General features: G+C 41.5%; 1 protein-coding gene across 3 annotated transcripts in view; it reads left to right on the forward strand.

Annotated features, from left to right (window-relative positions):
• Positions 1 to 22193, forward strand: part of MTHFD1L (methylenetetrahydrofolate dehydrogenase (NADP+ dependent) 1 like) — a 248531-nt gene that overhangs the window by 94250 nt on the left and 132088 nt on the right. For all 3 annotated transcript variants that reach the window (XM_084624122.1, XM_084624120.1, XM_084624121.1), the window contains 2 exons: positions 3831 to 3899; positions 21066 to 21177. In XM_084624122.1, the coding sequence (XP_084480248.1) occupies positions 3831 to 3899; positions 21066 to 21177 (181 nt within the window). The remainder of the gene's footprint in view (positions 1 to 3830; positions 3900 to 21065; positions 21178 to 22193) is intronic.

Raw genomic sequence — 22193 nt, forward strand, 5'->3', positions numbered from 1 at the left:
TAAAACCTAAAATATACATTGGCAGATGGAAACCAGATACAGAGCAGGTTGGGGAGCAGGAGAAGAAGTAGAGAGAAATTAAATATTTCATGAATTGAGAAGACGGCTTCCACAAGTGTAATGAATTAAATATCTAGCATCTGTAATGGAACGTAAAGAATTATTTGCTAAAATGTGAGGTCCATTGTACAATATTCAGAAGGCTAAATTTCTTTTTTGGCTGCTATAATATAGTAGAAGCTTGATGGACAGGTATCATATCTCCATGTCAAATTAAATGGGTATGCCCTAGTTTAGTATTTCAGCAGCTGTGAATAATATTAAACAAATATGTAGCTATTTGTTTAGTAAAAGAAGCTTCTCAGGTTATTATGCAAGTTTTTTTTAACAATTATTAAAATATATTAGATTTACAGTGTCATTTTTATTTTATAAGTACTTTATAGCCCAAATATTTTTTTTCTGCAAACTTAGGCCCCAGTCCGTCAAAAACACATATGCTTAACTTTAAGCACAAACAGGTCTTGTTGAAGTCAGTGGGACTACTCAGATACAGCTATTGACAGTCAACGTTTTTGTGTTTAATAAACAGTTTACTGTACTAAAACTTCAGAAAAATGTATCCCACACTTGGTATTCTTATGACTGGAACAAAGAAAAGTCACAGTTACTCAATTTCCTCCTAGGGAACCCTCTGTTGTTCTCCTCTGCCCTATGGTCAGTGTTCTTGAAATGTCTTTAAAATCTGTAAATCAGCTTTCTCATTTCCTAATGCGCTTCATGCAGTCCAACCTCCTCTCTAAAGCCAGATCTTCTCAACTGAGGGTGCTTTGGATAAAGCTCTCATGCACTTTGTAGTAGGCATTGTCTCGGAGGAGCACAACTGCCTCAGTGTCTCACAAATGGAAATGTGGGGTAAATTTTTCAAAAGCACCTAATTCCTGTTTTCAAAAGAGACACAGGCACTTGAAGACTTAAGCTCCTAGATGTCTAAGTCATTTTTGAAACTGGGACTTAAGATTCTAAGTCACTGAAGTGCTTTAGTAAAATTTTCTCCATGGCCTCTAATGTAGCTGGAACCTGATCCATGAATGGTATTGAAGATTAGGCCCAAGACTTTGAATTGGCTTTGGAAGTGGACTGGAAGCTGGTGGAGAAGTAACCGTTCAGATCTGAGGTACTCATGGTGGTCTAATCCATGGAGAATGTGGGCAGACACATTATGTACCAGCTAGAGGCTTTACATTATCATCACATTGAGCTTCAGACACAGAAATAGAGTCCAGAGTTGACAAATGTATGGATCACTGTGGCCAGGTTTTTGTCTGGGAGGAAGAGAAGAAATTTACAAGCAAATTGGGAGGTGTAAACTAGTTTTGGTTTTTTTTTAATTCAGTAGCATTGTTAAGTCATCTAAACTCAGTCAGGAGTCAAACAAACTCTCGGCTTTGAACCACCCTGAAACATATTGCCAGTGGGAATGTGGGGAGGGGTGCTTCTTGGTTAGTTCTACAAAGCATTGCAATACGAATATTTTTCCATTCGTTCTCTGAAAATATCAGTGTGTGCTTGTTTCTTTTGGCGTGGGGTAATGATTCAGGTTAAATAAATGTGGTTCCATTACCTATGAAAGTGGCAAACAATGTGTGATAGCATAAAGAATTGCATCATAGGAACAAAATTTTGTCTTTTTGTTAATTAAAGTCCTTACCTTCATTTTTTGGCAGTGTTTTTACTATTGGAATGTACTTTCTAGCATGTATGTATTGCACTGCTTTTCACGAGGTGGAATCTGAAATGCTCCGCTGTGTGTCATAGTCCCTATGCGGCTAACAACCAACATTAGTTCAAATGGTAGGGGACTGCGCTTTTGGAATAGGAGAATGAGAATTCTACACCAACTTACTACTGTAGTGTTCTGAGTGGCCATAGTGTGCAGCATTGGCAAAACAACAGGCTTTTATGTTCATGACTTTAAAATGTCCGCTTGTTTAACTAGGAAGAGCAATGTTTGACATGTTCTGTATTTGATTTCTAATCTCACAATTCAGTAACCTGAGATTTAATGGAGAAATTGCTAAAAATGAGAAATGTTTAGTTTAATTTTAAATTGTTAGGCTTTGGGGTGGGGAATTCAGTGCTTCAAGTTTTGTTTGGTAAATGCTTCAGGTTTTGGAAATGAGTCAAGTTGTTTCCTTGTACAGCAAGTAAAGTCATGTTGAACAGATGAAAAATCTAATATCCTTTAAAATCTACGCTTTACAATTTTTTTTTTAAATGTCCAGAATATAGGGAATCAAAAGCAATGGCATCATCAGTCATTTTTACTGAATAGCTTGGGGGCAATAAAGAGGAAAAATATATAAATAAAGTATAGAAGTGAAAATGAAGGTTTATAAACTTTCACAATATAGCATATGGTACACTAGTTGATTGAGTACTTAACTTGATGCTGACTTTTCAATGGCATTTCATCTCAATTTTTTTCTTTTTGTCTAAAATAAATGACCTGTTCTTAGCTACAATATGTTATTTTGGTGGGTTTGTGGCTGTATGAAAAGGAACAGTGAGACGTGGTGACAATCTGATTTTTTTTTAATATGTCTATTTCATGTGTCTCTGTGTTTATCATTAGACTGTTAGTCAGAGATGGAATAGCACCTTCTCTCTCTATGCGAGAAATGATAGACCCATATCCATTTTGGTAACCATCGGAATTTTGCGCTTCTTTGTTTCTGATCCCCAATATGTAAACAAGATTTTTTTTTAAGAAAGTAATGTGCAACTGAAAATCTATTCAGTATTAATCCATAGACAAAGGACAAATATATTATCTCATTACCATTGTCTCATCCCATTTCAGTGTAGTTCATTTTGTGATGACTGGATATTTAAACTCTTGTAAAAGAGAGACTTACAACATGGCAATATTTAACAAAGAAATCATAAAGTGTGGCCTCAGTTTCCTTAATTCATTATTACCAGAGGAAAAGTATCATACATTATTCCTTTCTCTTCTGGAGACCTGGGTTCAAATCTGATGTTACAAGTGAAAAATTAATTTGATGCAAATTAGTAGTAATAGGAATTATTGCAAAATTGCCTCATAATGTATTATTTTCAGGGTTTACATTGCTGGGCCTGTTGGTTCAAATGTAGATTAATTGGCAGAGCTGTTTGAGGAGTTCTGTACAGTTAGTACAGGGGAATAAAAATGAGAGGCAATCTCATGGTATCTATTTACATTCTCTTCTCAACCATATGATTATATAGATCTTGCAGAGACTACCAGTTCATTTCTCCACCTTTGTACCTAGAAACCCATGCTACTGATGTCCATTCTCTCATGAGCGAAGTACGTCTTTCATTTCTTTGTGTAGTATTGGCAAGCTTGTTGTCCTTTCCTTTCTTAATGTTCTTGATGGGCCTACACTTTGGTTCTCTTTCCTCTCCATTTTTGTTCTTTCTCTCCTGTGAGTGACCTTGGGCTAATCACTGTTTCTCTCTCTGTCTCAGTTCTCTCTCTGTGAAATGGAAAAAATATTTCTCTACCATATTTCTCGCGGATGTTTTGAGGGTAAATCCATTGATATTTGTGAGGCATTCTGATACTATTGTAATAAAGGCCATAAAGTAACTAAATCTAAATAGATTTCTCTTATAATGGTGATTGCACAGTATTACAATGTGTACAGTGAAAAACATTTCCCTTTTTTTGTGAACCAGTTTTCCCTTTAGAACTAAAGTTTTATATTTCAAACTCATTAAACTTAAACTGTTTGAATGGGTATAAAATAGGGATTCTTATAATGTGCACTCTTGTTTTTTAGGGAGTAACAGGTGCTTTGGCAGTTTTGATGAAGGATGCAATTAAGCCAACACTAATGCAGACTTTAGAGGTGAGTTCAACTTGTGAACCTTTTTTAGAGGTCTCGTTAGTCCTTGTTTTAAGATTCCATATTACTCCAGCCATTCTTCCTTCACTTAACTTTTTAGGGCTCAAAGCAAATTTATATGCTTTAACTAATTAACTTGAGCTGTGTTAGTTCCTCCCTTGTATTTGCTTTCCATGAACCTTTTGGCCTCACTTATGGCTTTGACGTGAGTTCCAGACAAGGAGTAGTGAATTGTCCCAATCACAGTCTGCCTTCCATTTCCACCTTAATGTGATAGGAAGGAAGTACCCTGCACTAGGTTAGGTTTCTACCTGATGCATACATCAGGTAGTTATGCTGTTGGCTCGTTGAGTGGGTGGAACCAAGGCTCTCACTAAATCCTTCCTCCTTGGGTGGGGAATAGTGGAGAGGAAATAACAGCCTCACAGAGGTTGCTCTCCCCTACGCTGCTGTCTGATTCTGAATTATGGAACATGGGAGACCTGAAACATGGGTGCCTTACACCCACTTATTGCCTTGCATGACTGGGCTTGCGCCTGCAGTCTGACCCTTTATTGACGTAATGTTTGTAGAGAAGAAATTGAGCTTTGTTGCTTTTGGAAAGAGAATTTAAAATTTTCTTCGGGTCAGTATTTTTACCAGAAATCTGACAAGGATTATGCTTCTCCAGCCAGAAACAATACAGGGTGACTTCTGACCAATCACAACAAGTGAACAATATTCTTAAAAAATAGTTTTGAATAGTTCATATATTTTAGGGAAATTGGAATAGCAACAGAATTCTTTGAAATAAATTATTAGTTGTGGATTATTCGTTTGGTTCTATTACAGGAATTTATATTGAGCAAAATAAATAATGGAGTGTTAGAAGCTTAGTTTGTGTCATCCTAGAAAACTTTGTGCCAAATGCAAGTAGCTCTCTGGCTTTTTGTACATAGATTTTTATTGTTGAAAAATTCAACTGTAATAATATTTAGTCCATGCCGTGATACATACAACTCCCTATCCACTCAACATATTGAAATTAATTCCCCAGTTTTTAAGAATTTCAGCACACAAGAATTCAAAACATCATCAATTTTTTCGTTTTGAGTTTTTTTAATGGATTATTGGTTACAGAAGGAATTTGATACAACATGTTTTTGATTTCATCCAAGGAATGTTGTTATATTAAAATAGTTTGTCATGCTGTGCATTTCACTGTAGTTTTCCTTTTTTGAGCAGAATAGGTTTCTCTTGCAAAGGTTTTTCTTTCATGCAGCTGTATAAAGAAATGTATCCGCAAAAAGAAAAGGAGTACTTGAGGCACCTCAGAGACTAACAAATTTATTAGAGCATAAGCTTTCATGAGCTACAGCTCACTTCATCAGATGCCTACAGTGGAAGATATAGTGGGGAGATCTTATATACACAGGAACATGAAACAATGGGTGTTATCATACAGACTGTAACAAGAGTAATCAGGAAAGGTGAGCTATTACCAAGTAAAACTATTTCCCCTTGTTTATTTTCCTCCCCTCCCCCCATTGTTCTTGTCAACTGCTGGAAATGGCCCACCTTGATTATCACTACAAAAGGTCGTCCCCCTCTTCCTGTTGGCAATAGCTCACCTTTCCTGATCACTCTTGTTACAATCTGTATGGTAACACCCACTGTTTCATGTTCTCTGTGTATATAAGATCTCCCCACTATATTTTCCACTGTATGCATCCGATGAAGTGAGCTGTAGCTCACGAAAGCTTATGCTCTAATAAATTTGTTAGTCTCTGAGGTGCCACGGGTACTCCTTTTCTTTTTGCGGATACAGACTAACACGGCTGCTACTCTGAAAGAAATGTATGTGTGTTTTGGTGACATTCAATAACAGAAACCAGAGATCACCCAGAACCAAGAAAAATGCTTCCATGAATTTGGGTGCTAAATTGGTATCCAGACTACCTTTTGGGGTACATCAGTCATGAAGTAGCTTTGATTCTGCTGTCTGGTTTGTATCACTCTATTAGCACTAAAAGAAAAGGAGTACTTGTGGCACCTTAGAGACTAACCAATTTATTAGAGCATAAGCTTTCGTGAGCTACAGCTCACTTCCTCAGATGCATATCGTGGAAACTGCAGCAGGCTTTATATATACACAGAGAATATGAAACAATACCTATTCCCACCCCACTGTCCTGCTGGTAATAGCTTATCTAAAGTGATCATCAGGTGGGCCATTTCCAGCACAAATCCAGGTTTTCTCACCCTCCACCCCCCCACACAAATTCACTCTCCTGCTGGTGATAGCCCATCCAAAGTGACAACTCTTTACACAATGTGCATGACAATCAAGTTGGGCTATTTCCTGCACAAATCCAGGTTTTCTCACATCCCCCCCACCCCCATACACACACAAACTCACTCTCCTGCTGGTAATAGCTCATCCAAACTGACCACTCTTCAAGTTAAAATCCAAGTTAAACCAGAACATCTGGGGGGGGGGGGGGTAGGAAAAAACAAGAGGAAACAGGCTACCTTGCATAATGACTTAGCCACTCCAAGTCTCTATTTAAGCCTAAATTAATAGTATCCAATTTGCAAATGAATTCCAATTCAGCAGTTTCTCGCTGGAGTCTGGATTTGAAGTTTTTTTGTTTTAAGATAGCGACCTTCATGTCTGTGATCGCGTGACCAGAGAGATTGAAGTGTTCTCCGACTGGTTTATGAATGTTATAATTCTTGACATCTGATTTGTGTCCATTTATTCTTTTACGTAGAGACTGTCCAGTTTGACCAATGTACATGGCAGAGGGGCATTGCTGGCACATGATGGCATATATCACATTGGTGGATGTGCAGGTGAACGAGCCTCTGATAGTGTGGCTGATGTTATTAGGCCCTGTGATGGTGTCCCCTGAATAGATATGTGGGCACAATTGGCAACGGGCTTTGTTGCAAGGATAAGTTCCTGGGTTAGTGGTTCTGTTGTGTGGTATGTGGTTGTTGGTGAGTATTTGCTTCAGGTTGCGAGGCTGTCTGTAGGCAAGGACTGGACTGTCTCCCAAGATTTGTGAGAGTGTTGGGTCATCCTTCAGGATAGGTTGTAGATCCTTAATAATGCGTTGGAGGGGTTTTAGTTGGGGGCTGAAGGTGACGGCTAGTGGCGTTCTGTTATTTTCTTTGTTATATGTTATTTTATATATAATATTTTATATTATAATTATATAATATATATATATAATAATGCGTTGGAGGGGTTTTAGTTGGGGCTGAAGGTGACGGCTAGTGGCGTTCTGTTATTTTCTTTGTTATATGTTGTTTTATATATAATATTTTATATTATAATATAATATATATAATATATATATAATATATGTATATATAATATATATATAATATAATATTTTATTTTATATATATATATTTTATATATATATATATTTTCTTTGTTATTTTCTTTGTTATAGCTCACGAAAGCTTATGCTCTAATAAATTGGTTAGTCTCTAAGGTGCCACAAGTACTCCTTTTCTTTTTGCGAATACAGACTAACACGGCTGTTACTCTGAAATCTATTAGCACTGTGTGTATCTGTTCGGAAATGGTATCATGTAAAGAGCTGTTGTTTTGCTGTGTTATTTTAAAAGAAAATGATAAATGTTAGAATAGTTTTATTTGATTCAGGGGCATTTAGTCATGAGAGCCACACTTTTATTTTTCAGTTATTTTTCATTGTGTATTTCTTTATTCACCCTTCTACACAGTACTGATTTCTGCCTTTTATGTGGCACTAGTCTGTTCTGGTTCATTCCATGCTATGGCTGAAACATCCTGTGATGGTTTTCAGGGTACCCAGGACTGTGAGTCACCTTCTCACTGCGTGCCATCCAGTGAGAGAAACTTGTTTGTGCTTAACAGAGTATCAGCTCCCTGATACCACTAGCCTGTTGGCCACCCAGTCACTCCTTTGGGCAATGCCAGCCCTGACTTTGCCTTGCAGGTTAACAAACAATGCACTTGAGTCCCTTTGAAGCATTCCTCTTTAATGTCCGGGCTCCAGCCCCTTCTCCACTGAACACTCACAGAAATAGCAGGTCTGCTGTCCTCAAGGGACAATATACACATCAGATGGTATGATTCAGTTCAGGATCAGCACCTTGCTTATTACCACAACATTGAGATATGCTTATCGTGAAATCAAGGATAAGTTTTTACCCGAGGTTTCCCCACTCTCTCGCCCTTGTTGACTTCATATCCCTTTGTTGACTTTGCATGTAAATGTGTCTCCACTGTGTTAGTTTGCAGTGCTTAATATACGTCCCGACAGAGAGACAGGCGAATAAGCGTTTTTATCTGACAGGAAACCTGTTTCTCCATATGAGAACATATTTTCAGGATACATATATAACTCCTTACCCTGTATCTGTATGTACGTTTCACCAGCAATATTAATGACCAGTGTGACTCTGGCTTTCATTCAAGACCTCCTGTGAGCAAATTTCAAGACCCTCCTCCAAAGCTTAATGGAGGCACTAGAGCTTCAATGAGAGGAAGAATTTTTTTTTAATATGAGCAAAATACCTTACTCCTAATTTCATTCTCGGAGATGACTGAACCATTTTTGCTGAAACTTTTAAAATAAAATAAAATCAGCCTAAGGCAGACACCTGGCATGGAAATTTCAACCTGAAGAGTTGTTAATGTTTGGCAAAACTGTAAGCAACTGAAAACAGGAGCTAATAATAGGAAGTATTGGGCACCCTTAACAATAGGTAATGGTACCAGCTCTGGATATAATAAATGTCGCACTTCAGGAACTTTTACATCTGATGTGGCTATTATGCTAGTTTTAACTGTACATAATGTTTTCATAGTGTTTTATCCATGTCTGTCATGAATGATACTCTTGTGAACTGCTCCTATAACATTTGACATTTATTTATACAATGTGTAGCAGAGAAACAACAGTATCTAACAACTCTGTGGAGTGGTAATATGGTTGCCCTGTAACTCATGTTGTAGTTAAAGTACAAATCATAGCAAGGGGTGATAAATACCATAAACACCTTGTCAGCTATTGATAATCTTGCATATTTTGCTTTATGCATGATTTGCTTCCTGCAATTTTTTGATAACCAAGAATTTCCCTTATTAAATGTATACACTATGCTGTTGATAGTTTGTATATATAGTTTTTTAGGAATGGGTCGCAAAATAAGTGGCAGCTGTACATTTCGAGGCATTGTGAAATTCTCCATAAATTTTTAAGGGGCCTTTGGAGATGTCTGATGTGGGTCTTTGGGGGGGCATTGCTTTTATAGCTACAAACGTCATTCTGAGAAGATTTTTAATCCATTTGTTCAAGAGTGTGCCTGAGGTGCCAAAGGTCTGTTCGGGGTTCATTCTCATGGGTAACCAGCCCGTGCTTTTTTGCTCCGGGAGTTTTGTTGCCTACAAGAGCTAATGAGAGAATGAAACTTTTAACTAACTCCCTTCTATTTTCTGGATTTTCGAACTCCATTGAGCTATTTTTGAAGTCTTCGTTTGTCTAGTGAAACGAAGATTAAAAGCTCTTTAAAAAGATTAAAAGCTCAGGCCCTATATGTATCTAAAAGTGTGTCAGATTAAGGTGCCTCAGATGCAGTTGTCTCTGATTAAACGTACCTTTGGGGTTTTTGTGGCTGAAGGTCACTTGAACCAGACAATTCAGGACACATAACTTTAAAAAACATGCTTTAAGAGCAGACACTGTGGAACTCTTTTTCAGCTAGCTTTAGTTGTCATGTTTTAAAACAGATCGCTCGCAGTGCTGTATGAAAACTTACTGAACAATAAAGTCCAAGGTAAAAATAAATTCAGTGGACTAGAATCCACAGTAGATTTTGATATGTTAATTTTACAGCTGTGATAGTTATACAGGTAGTTCATTTAATGTGAGATAAATTGTGGATTATAGAAACAAACAGGCTAGATTTGTAGAAACTATTAAAAGCCTTATTAAAAACAGCATAGGAGGAAATGGTTTGTTGTTTGTTTTACTTAGATTTTAAGCTGTTTGGAGCGGGGGCCATCTTTTTGCTATGTGTTTTGTAACTTGCCTAGTGCATGATTAGGGCCCCTAGGATCTGCTGCTAACAATAATAAGCTTTGAATAGAGGGGAGGATCATATGTTTAGAAGCTCACTTGCAATTTGAAGGTTTCCCTAGTTCAAGCTGAGTTTTTGCATAAAACTCTACTGGCATTTCACTTCTATAGTCCCTAGAGGACATAAAGGAACACTGACTCAAAAGAGTGGGAGTATAGTGATGTTGATAAGCTATATCATTCTTTTTGTTCTAAGACATGATGTTTGTTGCTCTTTCTTTCTGGTTTTGTTCCACTGTTTCATCTTTAAAACATGTACAGCAGAGTAGCCATCAGATGGTTCATGGGAATTGTCTATCTTTTCAATAACATCCCCATCACACACATGTGCACTCACACAGATGTGTACACGCATTCTCCCACAAAGACAAATTGTGTTCTCACAGAAGGATCCTGAAATTTTATACGTAGGAGTCTAAAGTACTCTTTTGTCTGCTTGAAGGAAAGTGCTTGTGTATGTGCAAATCACACACAGATAAAATATAAGATTAGATGATTGTAGTTGGCATTCTGTAATGGTGAGGACTAAAAATAGTGTCATTAAAACAGAAAAATCATTTTAAGGGTTAAAAGTAGGTCTGTCAAGCGATTAAAAAAATTAATCATGATTAATTGCCATTTTAATCTCCCTGTTAATAGAATATCAATTGAAATTAAATATTTTTGGATTTTTTCTACATTTTCAAATACATTGATTTCAATTACAACACAGAATGCAAAGTGTGCAGTGCTCACTTTATATTTATTTTTCATTACAAACATTTGCACTGTACAAAACAAGATTTAGTATTTTTCAATTTACCTAATACAAGTACTGTAGTGCAACCTCTTTATCATGAAAGTTGAACTTACAAATATAGAATTATGTATAAAAAATTACTGCATTCAAAAATAAAACAATGTAAAAATTTAGAGCCTTCAAGTCCACTGAGTCCTACTTTTTGTTCAGCCAATTGCTCAGACAAATTTTGTGTACATTTGCAGAAGATAATGCTGCCTGCTTCTTGTTTTCAGTGTCACCTGAAAGTGAGAACAGGTGTTCGCATGGCACCATTGTAGCCGGCATCGCAAGATTTTACATGTCCGATGCGCTAAAGATTCATGTCTACCTTTATGCTTCAGCCACCATTCCAGAGGACATACTACCATGCTGATAATGCTCATTTTAAAAAAAAAATGTGTTAATTAAATTTGTGGCTGAACTCCTTGGAGGAGAGTTGTATGTCTCCTGCTCTGTTTTACCTGTATTCTGCTATATATTTCATGTTATAACAGTCTCGGATGTTGTTGTTTTAAGAACACTTTCACTGCAGAGTTGACAAAATGCAAAGAAGGTACCAATGTGAGATTTCTAAAGATAGCTACAGCACTTGACCTAAGGTTTAAGAATCTGAAGTGCCTTCCAAAATCTGAGAGGGACGAGTTGTGGAGCATGTTTTCAGAAGTCTTAAAAGAGCAACACTCCAATGCAGAAACTATAGAATCCAAACCACCAAAAAAGAAAATCAACCTTCTGTTGGTGGCATCTGACTCAGATGATGAAAATGACCATGCCTTGATCCGTACTGCTTTGGATAGTTATTGAGCAGAACCCATCATCAGCATGGACACATGTCCTCTGGAATGGTTGTTGAAGCATGAAGGGATGTACGAATCTTTAGCACAGGAGTCTCAAACATGCGGGTTATTTTCTGCAACACCCTCCCTCCCAGCGTTTACCTAGAGCGGCTCTGGCCCAGCGCACTCCCTGCCTGTCTGCCCTGCCCCCGTGCCACTCCAGGAAGCGGCCAGGACCTGGGGGTGGGGGTGCACAGGGATCTATGTGTTGCCCTGGCCACGCCTCCAGGTACCTCACCCGAAGCTCCCATTGGCCGCCGTTCCCAGCCAATGGGAGTTGCGGGGGGGCGGTGTCTGGAGGCACAGCCAGGGCAACACAAAGACCCGCCCCCCAGGTTCCAGCCGCTTCCTGCCCCCCCCCCCCGGTGCGCTCTGGGCCAGAGCCCGGCCCCCAAACCCCTCCTACAGCCGAACCCCCTGCCGCACTCTGCACCCCTCCTGCACTCCGACCCCCTGCCGTGAGCCCCCTGCTTCACCCTGCACCCTGCCCCCCTGCCCTGAGCCCCCTGCCTCACCCCGCACCCCTCCTGCACCCTGACCCCCTGCCCTGAGCCCCCTGCCTCACTCCACACTGCTCCTGCACCCCCTGGGGTCAGGGGGAGGGCAGAGTTGGGGTGGGGATTTTGGGGAAGGGGTTGGAATGGGGGCAGGGAAGGGGTGGGAAGAGGTGGGGCAGGGGAGGGACCTCATGGAAGGGGTTGAGTGGGGGTCGGGCCAGGGCAGCTGAGGGGCGGTCAGTGATGAGGCCCTCGGGCCAATGTATTTGTCCTCATGTGGCCCTCGTGGTCATTTGAGTTTGAGACCCCTGGTTAAGATGATAGGAAGGAGGCCAGCTACAGCGGTACTATGTGAATGCCAAGTGACACTGTAAACAAGAACTGGTCAGCATTATCTCCTGCAAATGTAAACAAACTTGTTTGTTTGAGTGATTGGCTGAACAAGAAGTAGGACTCAGTGGACTTGTCAATTCTAAAATTTTACATTGTTTTATTTTTGAATGCAATTATTTTTTATACATAATTTTACATTTGTAAGTTCAACTTTCATGATAAAGAGATTGCGCTACAGTATTGTTAAACTGATTAATCGCCATTCATTTTTTTGAGTTAATTGTGTGAGTTAACTGCGATTAATTGACCACCCTCGTTAAGAGTAATCTGGGTTTGTTAATTCTCTGAACTATTTTCTCTTATCAGGACTGAAGCATTTTAAATAATGTAAAGCAGATTTTAATAACTTCATTACTTCACTACCTGAACTCAATTACGATGATATTCTTTGCAGAATATAGACATTTGAGGTTAATTCTCACCTATAACAAATAAATTATTTTAAATATATTTTAGTGAAAATTTAAAAAGGAAGCAACTAGCTTTATTATCTAGATAATCTCAGGCTGTTTGCTTCCTGTCTCCAGTAAAGCATTAAAATATTTAATATAAAATAGGACTACTTGTGGCACCTTAGAGACTAACAAATTTATCAGAGCATGAGCTTTTGTGGGCTACAGCCCACTTCATCGGATGCATAGAATGGAACGTATAGTAAGATGAGATATATATGTGTGTGTATGTGTGTGTGTATATATATATATATATATATATATACACACACACACACATACATATATACAGAGAACATGAAAAGGTGGAGTAAGAGGCTAATTAATTAAGATGAGCTATTATCAGGTGCCACAAATACTCCTGTTTTTTGCGAATACAGACTAACATGGCTGCTACTCTGAAACCTGTCATAATACAAAACAGTATTTCACTTTACAGCATTGGTGCTAAAGTCCATGTCTATTCAAAGAGTTCAATACACATAAAATTAAAAATATTCCCAGGCAATGAGTTGTCTCACATGTTCTGATTCATGCAAAAGATTTTTGTCAGTATCAGTTAGATAATATGCTTTGTTTAATTCTAATCCTATTTTGTGGATGCTCCTTTTCTGTGATGCTTACAAAAATCTTGACAATGGTTAGACTGCTGGTGTATGGAGACCACATCCTATTATACTGACCAATATTCTCTCATTGGTTCACTGTACTCCCTCGGGATCTGTATACATCTGTTCTCTCATCTTATACTGAGGGCTTGTCTACACTACAAAATTAAGTCAACTTGATCTAGTTCGACCTTGAGCCTCCGAATTAAGTCGATTGTGCGTTGCCACGCCATGCTCGTTGTCTCGTGGGGTGTGTCCTCACTAGCAGTCCTGCATCGGCACACAAAGCAGTGCATCTTGAGTAGCTGTCCCAAAGTGCAACTTGCCGTAGTATGTCTTGGGAACTTTGTGCAATGCCTCACGGGACCAAAACACTGTCATAGGGGAGAATGGGAACATTGCGTCGGCATACCATGATGCACTGTGCTCTCTCCCTCATATCAACAGCAAACAACCCAGTGGTTTTCGCGCCTTAAAATTGCCATGCGTACACCATAACCCCAGAAGCATGGCGCCTGCTCAGTTATGCACTCTCGCTATGAGCGTCTCAAACACCTCGCACCTTCTTCTTCAGTATTTCCAGACCCGAAGTAGGGCCCGCCACACAGAACATAGCGATGTCCTGCAAGCAGCCCTACTGTAAGCTATTGAAAAAAAAAAAAACAATTCACATTTGCTGCTGGCAGTCACAGAGCAGCTGCACTCTATTGAGCACCGTTTCTGGTCCCATGAAACAGGCACTGACTGGGTGACCGCATCGTTTTGCAGGTATGGGATGACGAGCAGTGGCAGCGGAACTTTCAAATGCGGAAGGCCACCTTCCAGGAACTTTGTGCAGAGCTTTCCCCTGCCCTGCAGTTCAGCAACACAAAAAATGAGAGCTGTTCCTACAGTGAAGAAGCGAGTGGCAATCGCTGTTTGGAGACTTGCAACACCAGACAGTTACCAGTCAGTGGTGAATCAATTTGGAGTAGGTAAATAAACGATGGGAGCTGCTATGCTCCATATGTGCAGGGCCATTAACAGACTTAAACTGTTCAGGAAGGACAGGCAGAGCAGAAAAGGTGGGGGAGTAGTACTGTATGTAAGGGAGCAGTATGACTGCTCAGAGCTACGGTACAAAACTGCAGAAAAACCTGAGTGTCTCTGGATTAAGTTTAGAAGTGTGAGCAACAAGAGTGATGTAGTGGTGGGAGTCTGCTATAGACCACCAGACCAGGGGGATGAGGTGGATGAGGCTTTCTTCCGGCAACTCGCAGAAGCTACTAGATCGCAGGCCCTGGTTCTCATGGGTGACTTTAATCTTCCTGATATCTGCTGGGAGAGCAATACAGCGGTGCATAGACAATCCAGGAAGTTTTTGGAAAGCGTAGGGGACAATTTCCTGGTGCAAGTGCTAGAGGAGCCAACTAGGGGGGGAGCTTTTCTTGACCTGCTGCTCACAAACCGGGAAGAATTAGTGGGGGAAGTAAAAGTGGACGGGAATCTAGGAGGCAGTGACCATGAGTTGGTTGAGTTCAGGATCCTGACGCAGGGAAGAAAGGTAAGCAGCAGGATACGGACCCTGGACTTCAGGAAAGCAGACTTCGACTCCCTCAGGGAACGGATGGGTAGGATCCCCTGGGGGACTAACATGAAGGGGAAAGGAGTCCAGGAGAGCTGGCTGTATTTCAAGGAATCCCTGTTGAGGTTACAGGGACAAACCATCCCGATGAGTCGAAAGAATAGTAAATATGGCAGGCGACCAGCTTGGCTTAATGGTGAAATCTTAGCGGATCTTAAACATAAAAAAGAAGCTTACAAGAAGTGGAAGGTTGGGCATATGACCAGGGAAGAGTATAAAAATACTGCTCGGGCATGTAGGAATGAAATCAGGAGGGCCAAATCGCACCTGGAGCTGCAGCTAGCAAGAGATGTTAAGAGTAACAAGAAGGGTTTCTTCAGGTATGTTGGCAACAAGAAGAAAGCCAAGGAAAGTGTGGGCCCCTTACTGAATGAGGGAGGCAACCTAGTGACAGAGGATGTGGAAAAAGCTAATGTGCTCAATGCTTTTTTTGCCTCTGTCTTCACTAACAAGGACAGCTCCCAGACTGCTGCGCTGGGCATCACAACATGGGGAGTAGATGGCCAGCCCTCTGTGGAGAAAGAGGTGGTTAGGGACTATTTAGAAAAGCTGGACGTGCACAAATCCATGGAGCCGGACGAGTTGCATCCGAGAGTGCTAAAGGAATTGGCGGCTGTGATTGCAGAGCCACTGGCCATTATCTTGGAAAACTCGTGGCGAATGGGGGAAGTCCTAGATGACTGGAAAAAGGCTAATGTAGTGCCAATCTTTTAAAAAGGGAAGAAGGAGGATCCTGGGAACTACAGGCCAGTCAGCCTCACCTCAGTCCCCGGAAAAATCATGGAGTAGGTCCTCAAGGAATCAATCCTGAAGCACTTACATGAGAGGAAAGTGATCAGGAACAGTCAGCATGGATTCACCAAGGGAAGGTCATGCCTGACTAATCTAATCGCCTTCTATGATGAGATTACTGGTTCTGTGGATGAAGGGAAAGCAGTGGATGTATTGTTTCTTGACTTTAGCAAAGCTTTTGACATAGTCTCCCACAGTATTCTTGTCAGCAAGTTAAAGAAGTATGGGCTGGATGAATGCACTATAAGGTGGATAGAAGGCTGGCTAGATTGTCAGGCTCAATGGGTAGTGATCAATGGCTCCATGTCTAGTTGGCAGCCGGTGTCAAGTGGAGTGCCCCAGGGGTCGGTCCTGGGGCCGGTTTTGTTCAATATCTTCATAAATGATCTGGAGGATGGTGTGGATTGCACTCTCAGCAAATGTGCCGATGATACTAAACTGGGAGGAGTGGTTGATACGCTGGAGGGCAGGGATAGGATACAGAGGGACCTAGACAAATTGGAGGATTGGGCCAAAAGAAATCTGATGAGATTCAATAAGGATAAATGCAGGGTCCTGCACTTAGGACGGAAGAACCCCAATGCACAGCTACAGACTAGGGACCGAATGGCTAGGCAGCAGTTCTGCGGAAAAGGACCTAGGGGTGACAGTGGACGAGAAGCTGGATATGAGTCAGCAGTGTGCCCTTGTTGCCAAAAAGGCCAATTGCATTTTGGGATGTATAAGTAGGGGCATTGCCAGCAGATCAAGGGACCTGATCGTTCCCCTCTATTCGACATTGGTGAGGCCTCATCTGGAGTACTGTGTCCAGTTTTGGGCCCCACACTACAGGAAGGATGTGGATAAATTGGAGAGAGTCCAGCGAAGGGCAACAAAAATGATTAGGGGTCTGGAACACATGACTTGTGAGGAGAGGCTGAGGGAACTGGGATTGTTTAGTCTGCAGAAGAGAAGAATGAGAGGGGATTTGATGGCTGCTTTCAACTACCTGAGAGGTGGTTCCAGAGAGGATGGTTCTAGACTATTCTCAGTGCTAGAAGAGGACAGGACAAGGATTAATGGTCTCAAGTTGCAGTGGGGGAGGTTTAGGTTGGATATTAGGAAAAATTCTTCACTAGGAGGGTGGTGAAACACTGGAATGCATTACCTAGGGAGGTGGTAGAATCTCCTTCCTTAGAAGTTTTTAAGGTCAGGCTTGACAAAGCCCTGGCTGGGATGATTTAATTGGGGATTGGTCCTGCTTTGAGCAGGGGGTTGGACTAGATGACCTCCTGAGGTCCCTTCCAACCCTGATATTCTATGATTCTATGACTTCTGCTACGAAGGGTAGTGAGTCTGAGAAATGTGCAGGAGATAGTGGATGGTTTTGCTGCAAGGGGGTTCCCTAACTGCGGTGGGGCAGTAGATGGCACACATATCCCCATCTTGGCACCAGACCACCTTGCCAAAGAGTATATAAACCAAAAGGGATACTTTCCAATGGTGTTGCAAGTGCTGATGGATCACAGAGGGTGTTTCACTGTCATCAGTGTAGGCTAGTCAGGAAAGATTCATGACGTGCGCATCTTTAGGAACTCAGGTCTGTTCAAAAAGCTGCAATCTGGGTCTTTCGTTCCAGACCACAAAATGAACAATGACGACATTGAGATGCCTATAGTTATCCTGCCTATAGTTATCCTACCCCAGACTACCCCTTGCTCCCAGGGCTCATGAAGCCATGCACCGGCTGCCCGGACAGCAGTAAGGAACAGTTCAACTATAGGCTCAGCAAGTGCAGAATGGTGGTTGAATGTACCTTTGGTCGTTTAAAAGGGCACTGGAGAAGTTTACTAACAAGGTTGGACCTTAGTGAGGAGAACATCCCCATGATTATAGCTGCCTGTTGTGTGCTCCATAATATCCGTGGGGAAAAAAGGGGGAAAAATTTTCTGCCGGGGTGGGCAGTTGAGACAGATTGCATGGCAGCTGTTTTTGAGCAGCCAGACACCAGGGGAATAAGAAGAGCACAGCAAGGGGCGCTGCATATCCGCAAGGCTTTGAAAAGCTGTTTCAGTAATGAGTTGCAGTAATGTGAGCTGCTTGTCTGCATTGAGCTTTCCCAAACCTTCACCTGGCTTGTGTCATGTTCCTGTAAAGCCAACCCCCTGCCCAAACCCACTGCTTCTACGCAATAAAGAACATTTATTTCTTGAATCCATTTACTTTATTTAACAAATATAAGTAAAGAAGGAGAGCAGAAAGAAAAGGTAACCTTGGGGAAAAGGGCTTGTAAAGTTGGAACAGGAGAAACATTTTTAGCTGTGTAACATAACACTGCATTCCAGACCATCAAAGGTCTGTGAATGGGCACCTTCTGTTCCTTGTACCCTCCCCCTCGAGTTAACTGAAAGGGATAATGGACTTTTTGCTCATGCCTCATGAAACGCTTGGGGGAGGGTGATTCTGCACCAGGTGATGCTGGCTGGCTGTCCACCAGGGTCTGCAGTGGGACTCTTCCTGCTTCTGTTCCTGCAGTTCAACCAGGCACCTCAACATATCTGCTTAGTCCCTCATAATCCGAAGCATCTCATCCTGCGACGCATGCTCTCACTCACTGGAAGCTTTCCTGCTCTCCATGTCTAACTTCTCGGACAGTGAAGTCCTCCATGTTCTCAGTTCTGTGTCAGCTGCCCCGAAGGCGTTCATTGTCTCAGTGAACATGTCCTCCCATGTTCTCTTTCTCCTTCTAATCAGCAAAAGTCTGTTTTCAGGTGTAGATATGTCAAAGGACGCATTTCCAGCTGTCAGTCATGGGGAAAAAATAAAGGAACTATTGTACATGAACAAAATGTTGCCATAGCAAGGCCATTTTCATTTGAAAAACCAAAACTCTTATTACATTAGATGCAAGCCATAACATAATCAGAATCCGTAACCATGCACTGTGCCATTTTGCTGCTCCAGCCATGGTGTAGGACCCCCTGGGAGTAGGACCGCACTTTTCATGAAGTTTATGGCAGGCTCATGTTGGGAGCGGAGGTAGCTAGTCGAACAATGGCCCTTCCCCATAGCACCATGGGAAGTTGTTTACAAACGGGGCTGCGGGGGAGGGAGGGGAATGTTTTCAGTCCCAAATTGCAGAATCTCTCATGTGGGGCCCCAGTCCCCTATCAGCCACTTTATACTACTTGCCAACCAATGTTGAGCACACTAAAGCACATTAGTGGCCCCATGGTTTGGCCATCTGGAATGTGGGAGGTCTACGTGCCCTTTTTTTCTCTTGTAAGAGCACTTTTAATGAGAACTTCCCCCATTTCCCCTCGGCGACCCTATGTTATATCAGTCTCCTGAGGGTAACAGAGGCGGAAAGGAAGGAGATGCTGCAAGCGTCTGGGTGTAGACCCGGTCCTTATGCTGCTGTGCTGTGTACCGCAATGATGCCAGCAGAATTAATTCAGGAGTTGCGTGGGAAAGTATCCTACCATGGTGGAAGAAATAAGACTGCCCTGCCCAGAAACCTTCTGCGAAGGATTGCAGAGTACCTCATTGAAAGTTTCCTAGAGATATCCCTGGAGGATTCCCGGGCTATCGCAGTCCACATAAACAGTCTTTTCCAGGGGCCACCCTCTGCGTAGCTGGAACGGCCTCTTTTAAGCAGAGAACCAGAGCACCTTGCTGCTTCTTAACAGTAAACATGCAATACCACCGAATGTGTGTGCCCACTAAAGTTTAACTGAACTTTGATTGTAACTGTATACTCATCAGAGGTGCCTTTCCTGGCATCACAGTCGGCCACAGTGATGTCCTGCGACCCACAGGGCTCCAGGGTTAAAAATATTTCCTGGCTCATGGGGAGAATGGATCCACCGCTCGCCTGTCTCCCATTATCCTCCTCTTCTTCATCCACCATAGAATCCTCCTTGTTGTCCCTAGATTCACACACCTGTGAGATGTCCACGTTGCTTCTGGGGGTGCTGGTAGGGTCACCCCTGAGAATAACATGCAGCTCGTTGTAGAACTGGCATGTGTGGGGTTCCGCACGAGAACGACTGTTTGCATCTGTTGCCTTCTGTTATGCTTGGCGAAGTTTTTATTTTCACACAGCACTGATGTGCGTCCCGCTTGTCACCCTTCTCCCCCATTCCACGAGTAATCTTTGCATAGATGTCAGCGTTTCTTCTTCTGGATTGGAGCTCTGCCTGCACAGACTCTTCTCCCCACACAGCGATGAGATCCACCACCTCCTGTGCAGAACAGGCTGGAGCGTGTTTGGAGCATGTAGTCTCTGTGATCAACTGTGCTCAAGCTGGCATGCTCCCAATGCTTAGGAAATGGGAAATCAAACATTCCCGGGGCTTTAGCAGGGGAAGGGCTGTTTCCTGTGTACCTGGCTGCAGTGCAGCAGAGTTGAGAATGATCACCAGAGTGGTCACAGACACCACCTGGAGGCCAATTAAGTCAAATTACACAATGCTGCATCTGCACTACCTCACAGTCGACCTATGAAAATCAAATTAAGCACTATGCCTCTCGGAGAGATGGAGTACAGAAGACGACATTAGAGGCGACTTAGGTCGGCATAACGGACCCGGTAGTATAGACACCTACTTTAACAGGTCGACTTAAGGCAGCTTCCTTCGACCTAACTTTTTAGCGTAGACCAGGCCTTAGACTGGGTCTGGGACCATCTTTTATTCTGTGTTTTGTACAGTACTGTGGGCTCCTAGGCACTACGGTAATGCTAATATAATATGTTGTGTGTGTAGTTCTGCTGTTTTAACCGCTGTCATTTAGTGTTCTGTTATGAATGAAGATCCTAAAAAAAAAAGGCGATGGTTTGTTGCTTCTTAGCATCTAGACTTTCACATGAATGGCACTATATGCCCCTGAGATTTCACTAAACCCCCCAAAAATTATCTGTTAACAATGTGAGTGTTATCTCTTACTATCATATGGCTTCCAGTCCCTGTGCCCCCAGGCAGTTTTCTCAAAACTATATACCTCAAAAAAGTATACACCTGTGGAGCCAGTTCCCTTCTCCGACTGTTTTATTACCTGGAATATAAATTCTCTCTTTGTATCTTCCAGGGAACTCCAGTATTTGTGCATGCTGGACCCTTTGCTAATATTGCACATGGGAACTCTTCAGTTTTGGCAGACAAGATTGCCCTGAAGCTGGTTGGAGAAGGAGGATTTGTGGGTAAGGTTTTTTGGGGTTTTTTTTTGTTTTTTTGTTTTTTTCCATTTTATTATTATTATTACTCTCTCATGACCAGTTCCTGTCAGTTGTTGGGTTTAGTGTGAGGGTGGTGGTGGTGGCTTGTGATAGACTACATGATCGGATGGTTCCTTCTGGTCTTAAACTCTGACTGTACAACAAGGCGCCAAACAATAGCTGCATAGCTGCCGCAATCCATAAGTTAATATTGAGGGATAAAATTGTAGTGACGAACTATGTTGCTAGTGTGTTCCAGACTGAAGTTGAGAATATTGTTTAATACGTCTTCAAAAGTCATAGTGTAAAAATGGCAGCTTCTTACCCTGTCTCTGGTCTGTTCACATTCCTAACTACATCCCTAGCCTGCACTGAGAGTCACGTGAACGGACAGAGCCCTATTAACACCAAAGAGGTTCTGTGGATTTCCACCTGCACAGTTCTTATTGCAGGACCAGGGCCTAAAATACATTTTTACTACTTATTAGCAGTTCAGGACCAATACAGATGTGGGAGAGGACTGGATCCTATTATAGCTCAAATCTCTCAGCAGAATGATTAGTTAAATTACAAAAAATTTTAGTAGTGGAGATATCAGAATCAGAAAGAATTCAGCTTGAGTTTTAGATTCCAGGTTGAGGTTGTACTGCTGACATTTAGAAATAGAAAATTGTTTACATGTAAACGGACTAAATTTTATATGAAAGTCAAACATGGAATCTGATGGAACAGTTTCAAGTAACTTTTTAATAGTATAATTGCTATTTAAATACTCCTCCACTGTGTTGTGAATCCAAACAAAAACAGCACAGTTGGAGAGCAGGAGAACCAGAAAGTCTCTTTCTAACTATTTAAACTGAGTAAAACGCAAAATAAATGCAGACCTTACATAATGAAACGTAAATTAGTTTTTCAATAGTCTTGTTTATTAATAATCTCAAAATTAAAAGTAAAGATTCTTTTTATCATTCCCAGAGTTATGCGGATATAAATTGATGATT

This window comes from Lepidochelys olivacea (assembly GCF_965140295.1).
Source record: "Lepidochelys olivacea isolate rLepOli2 genome assembly, chromosome: 3".
NCBI classification, from domain to species: domain Eukaryota; kingdom Metazoa; phylum Chordata; order Testudines; family Cheloniidae; genus Lepidochelys; species Lepidochelys olivacea.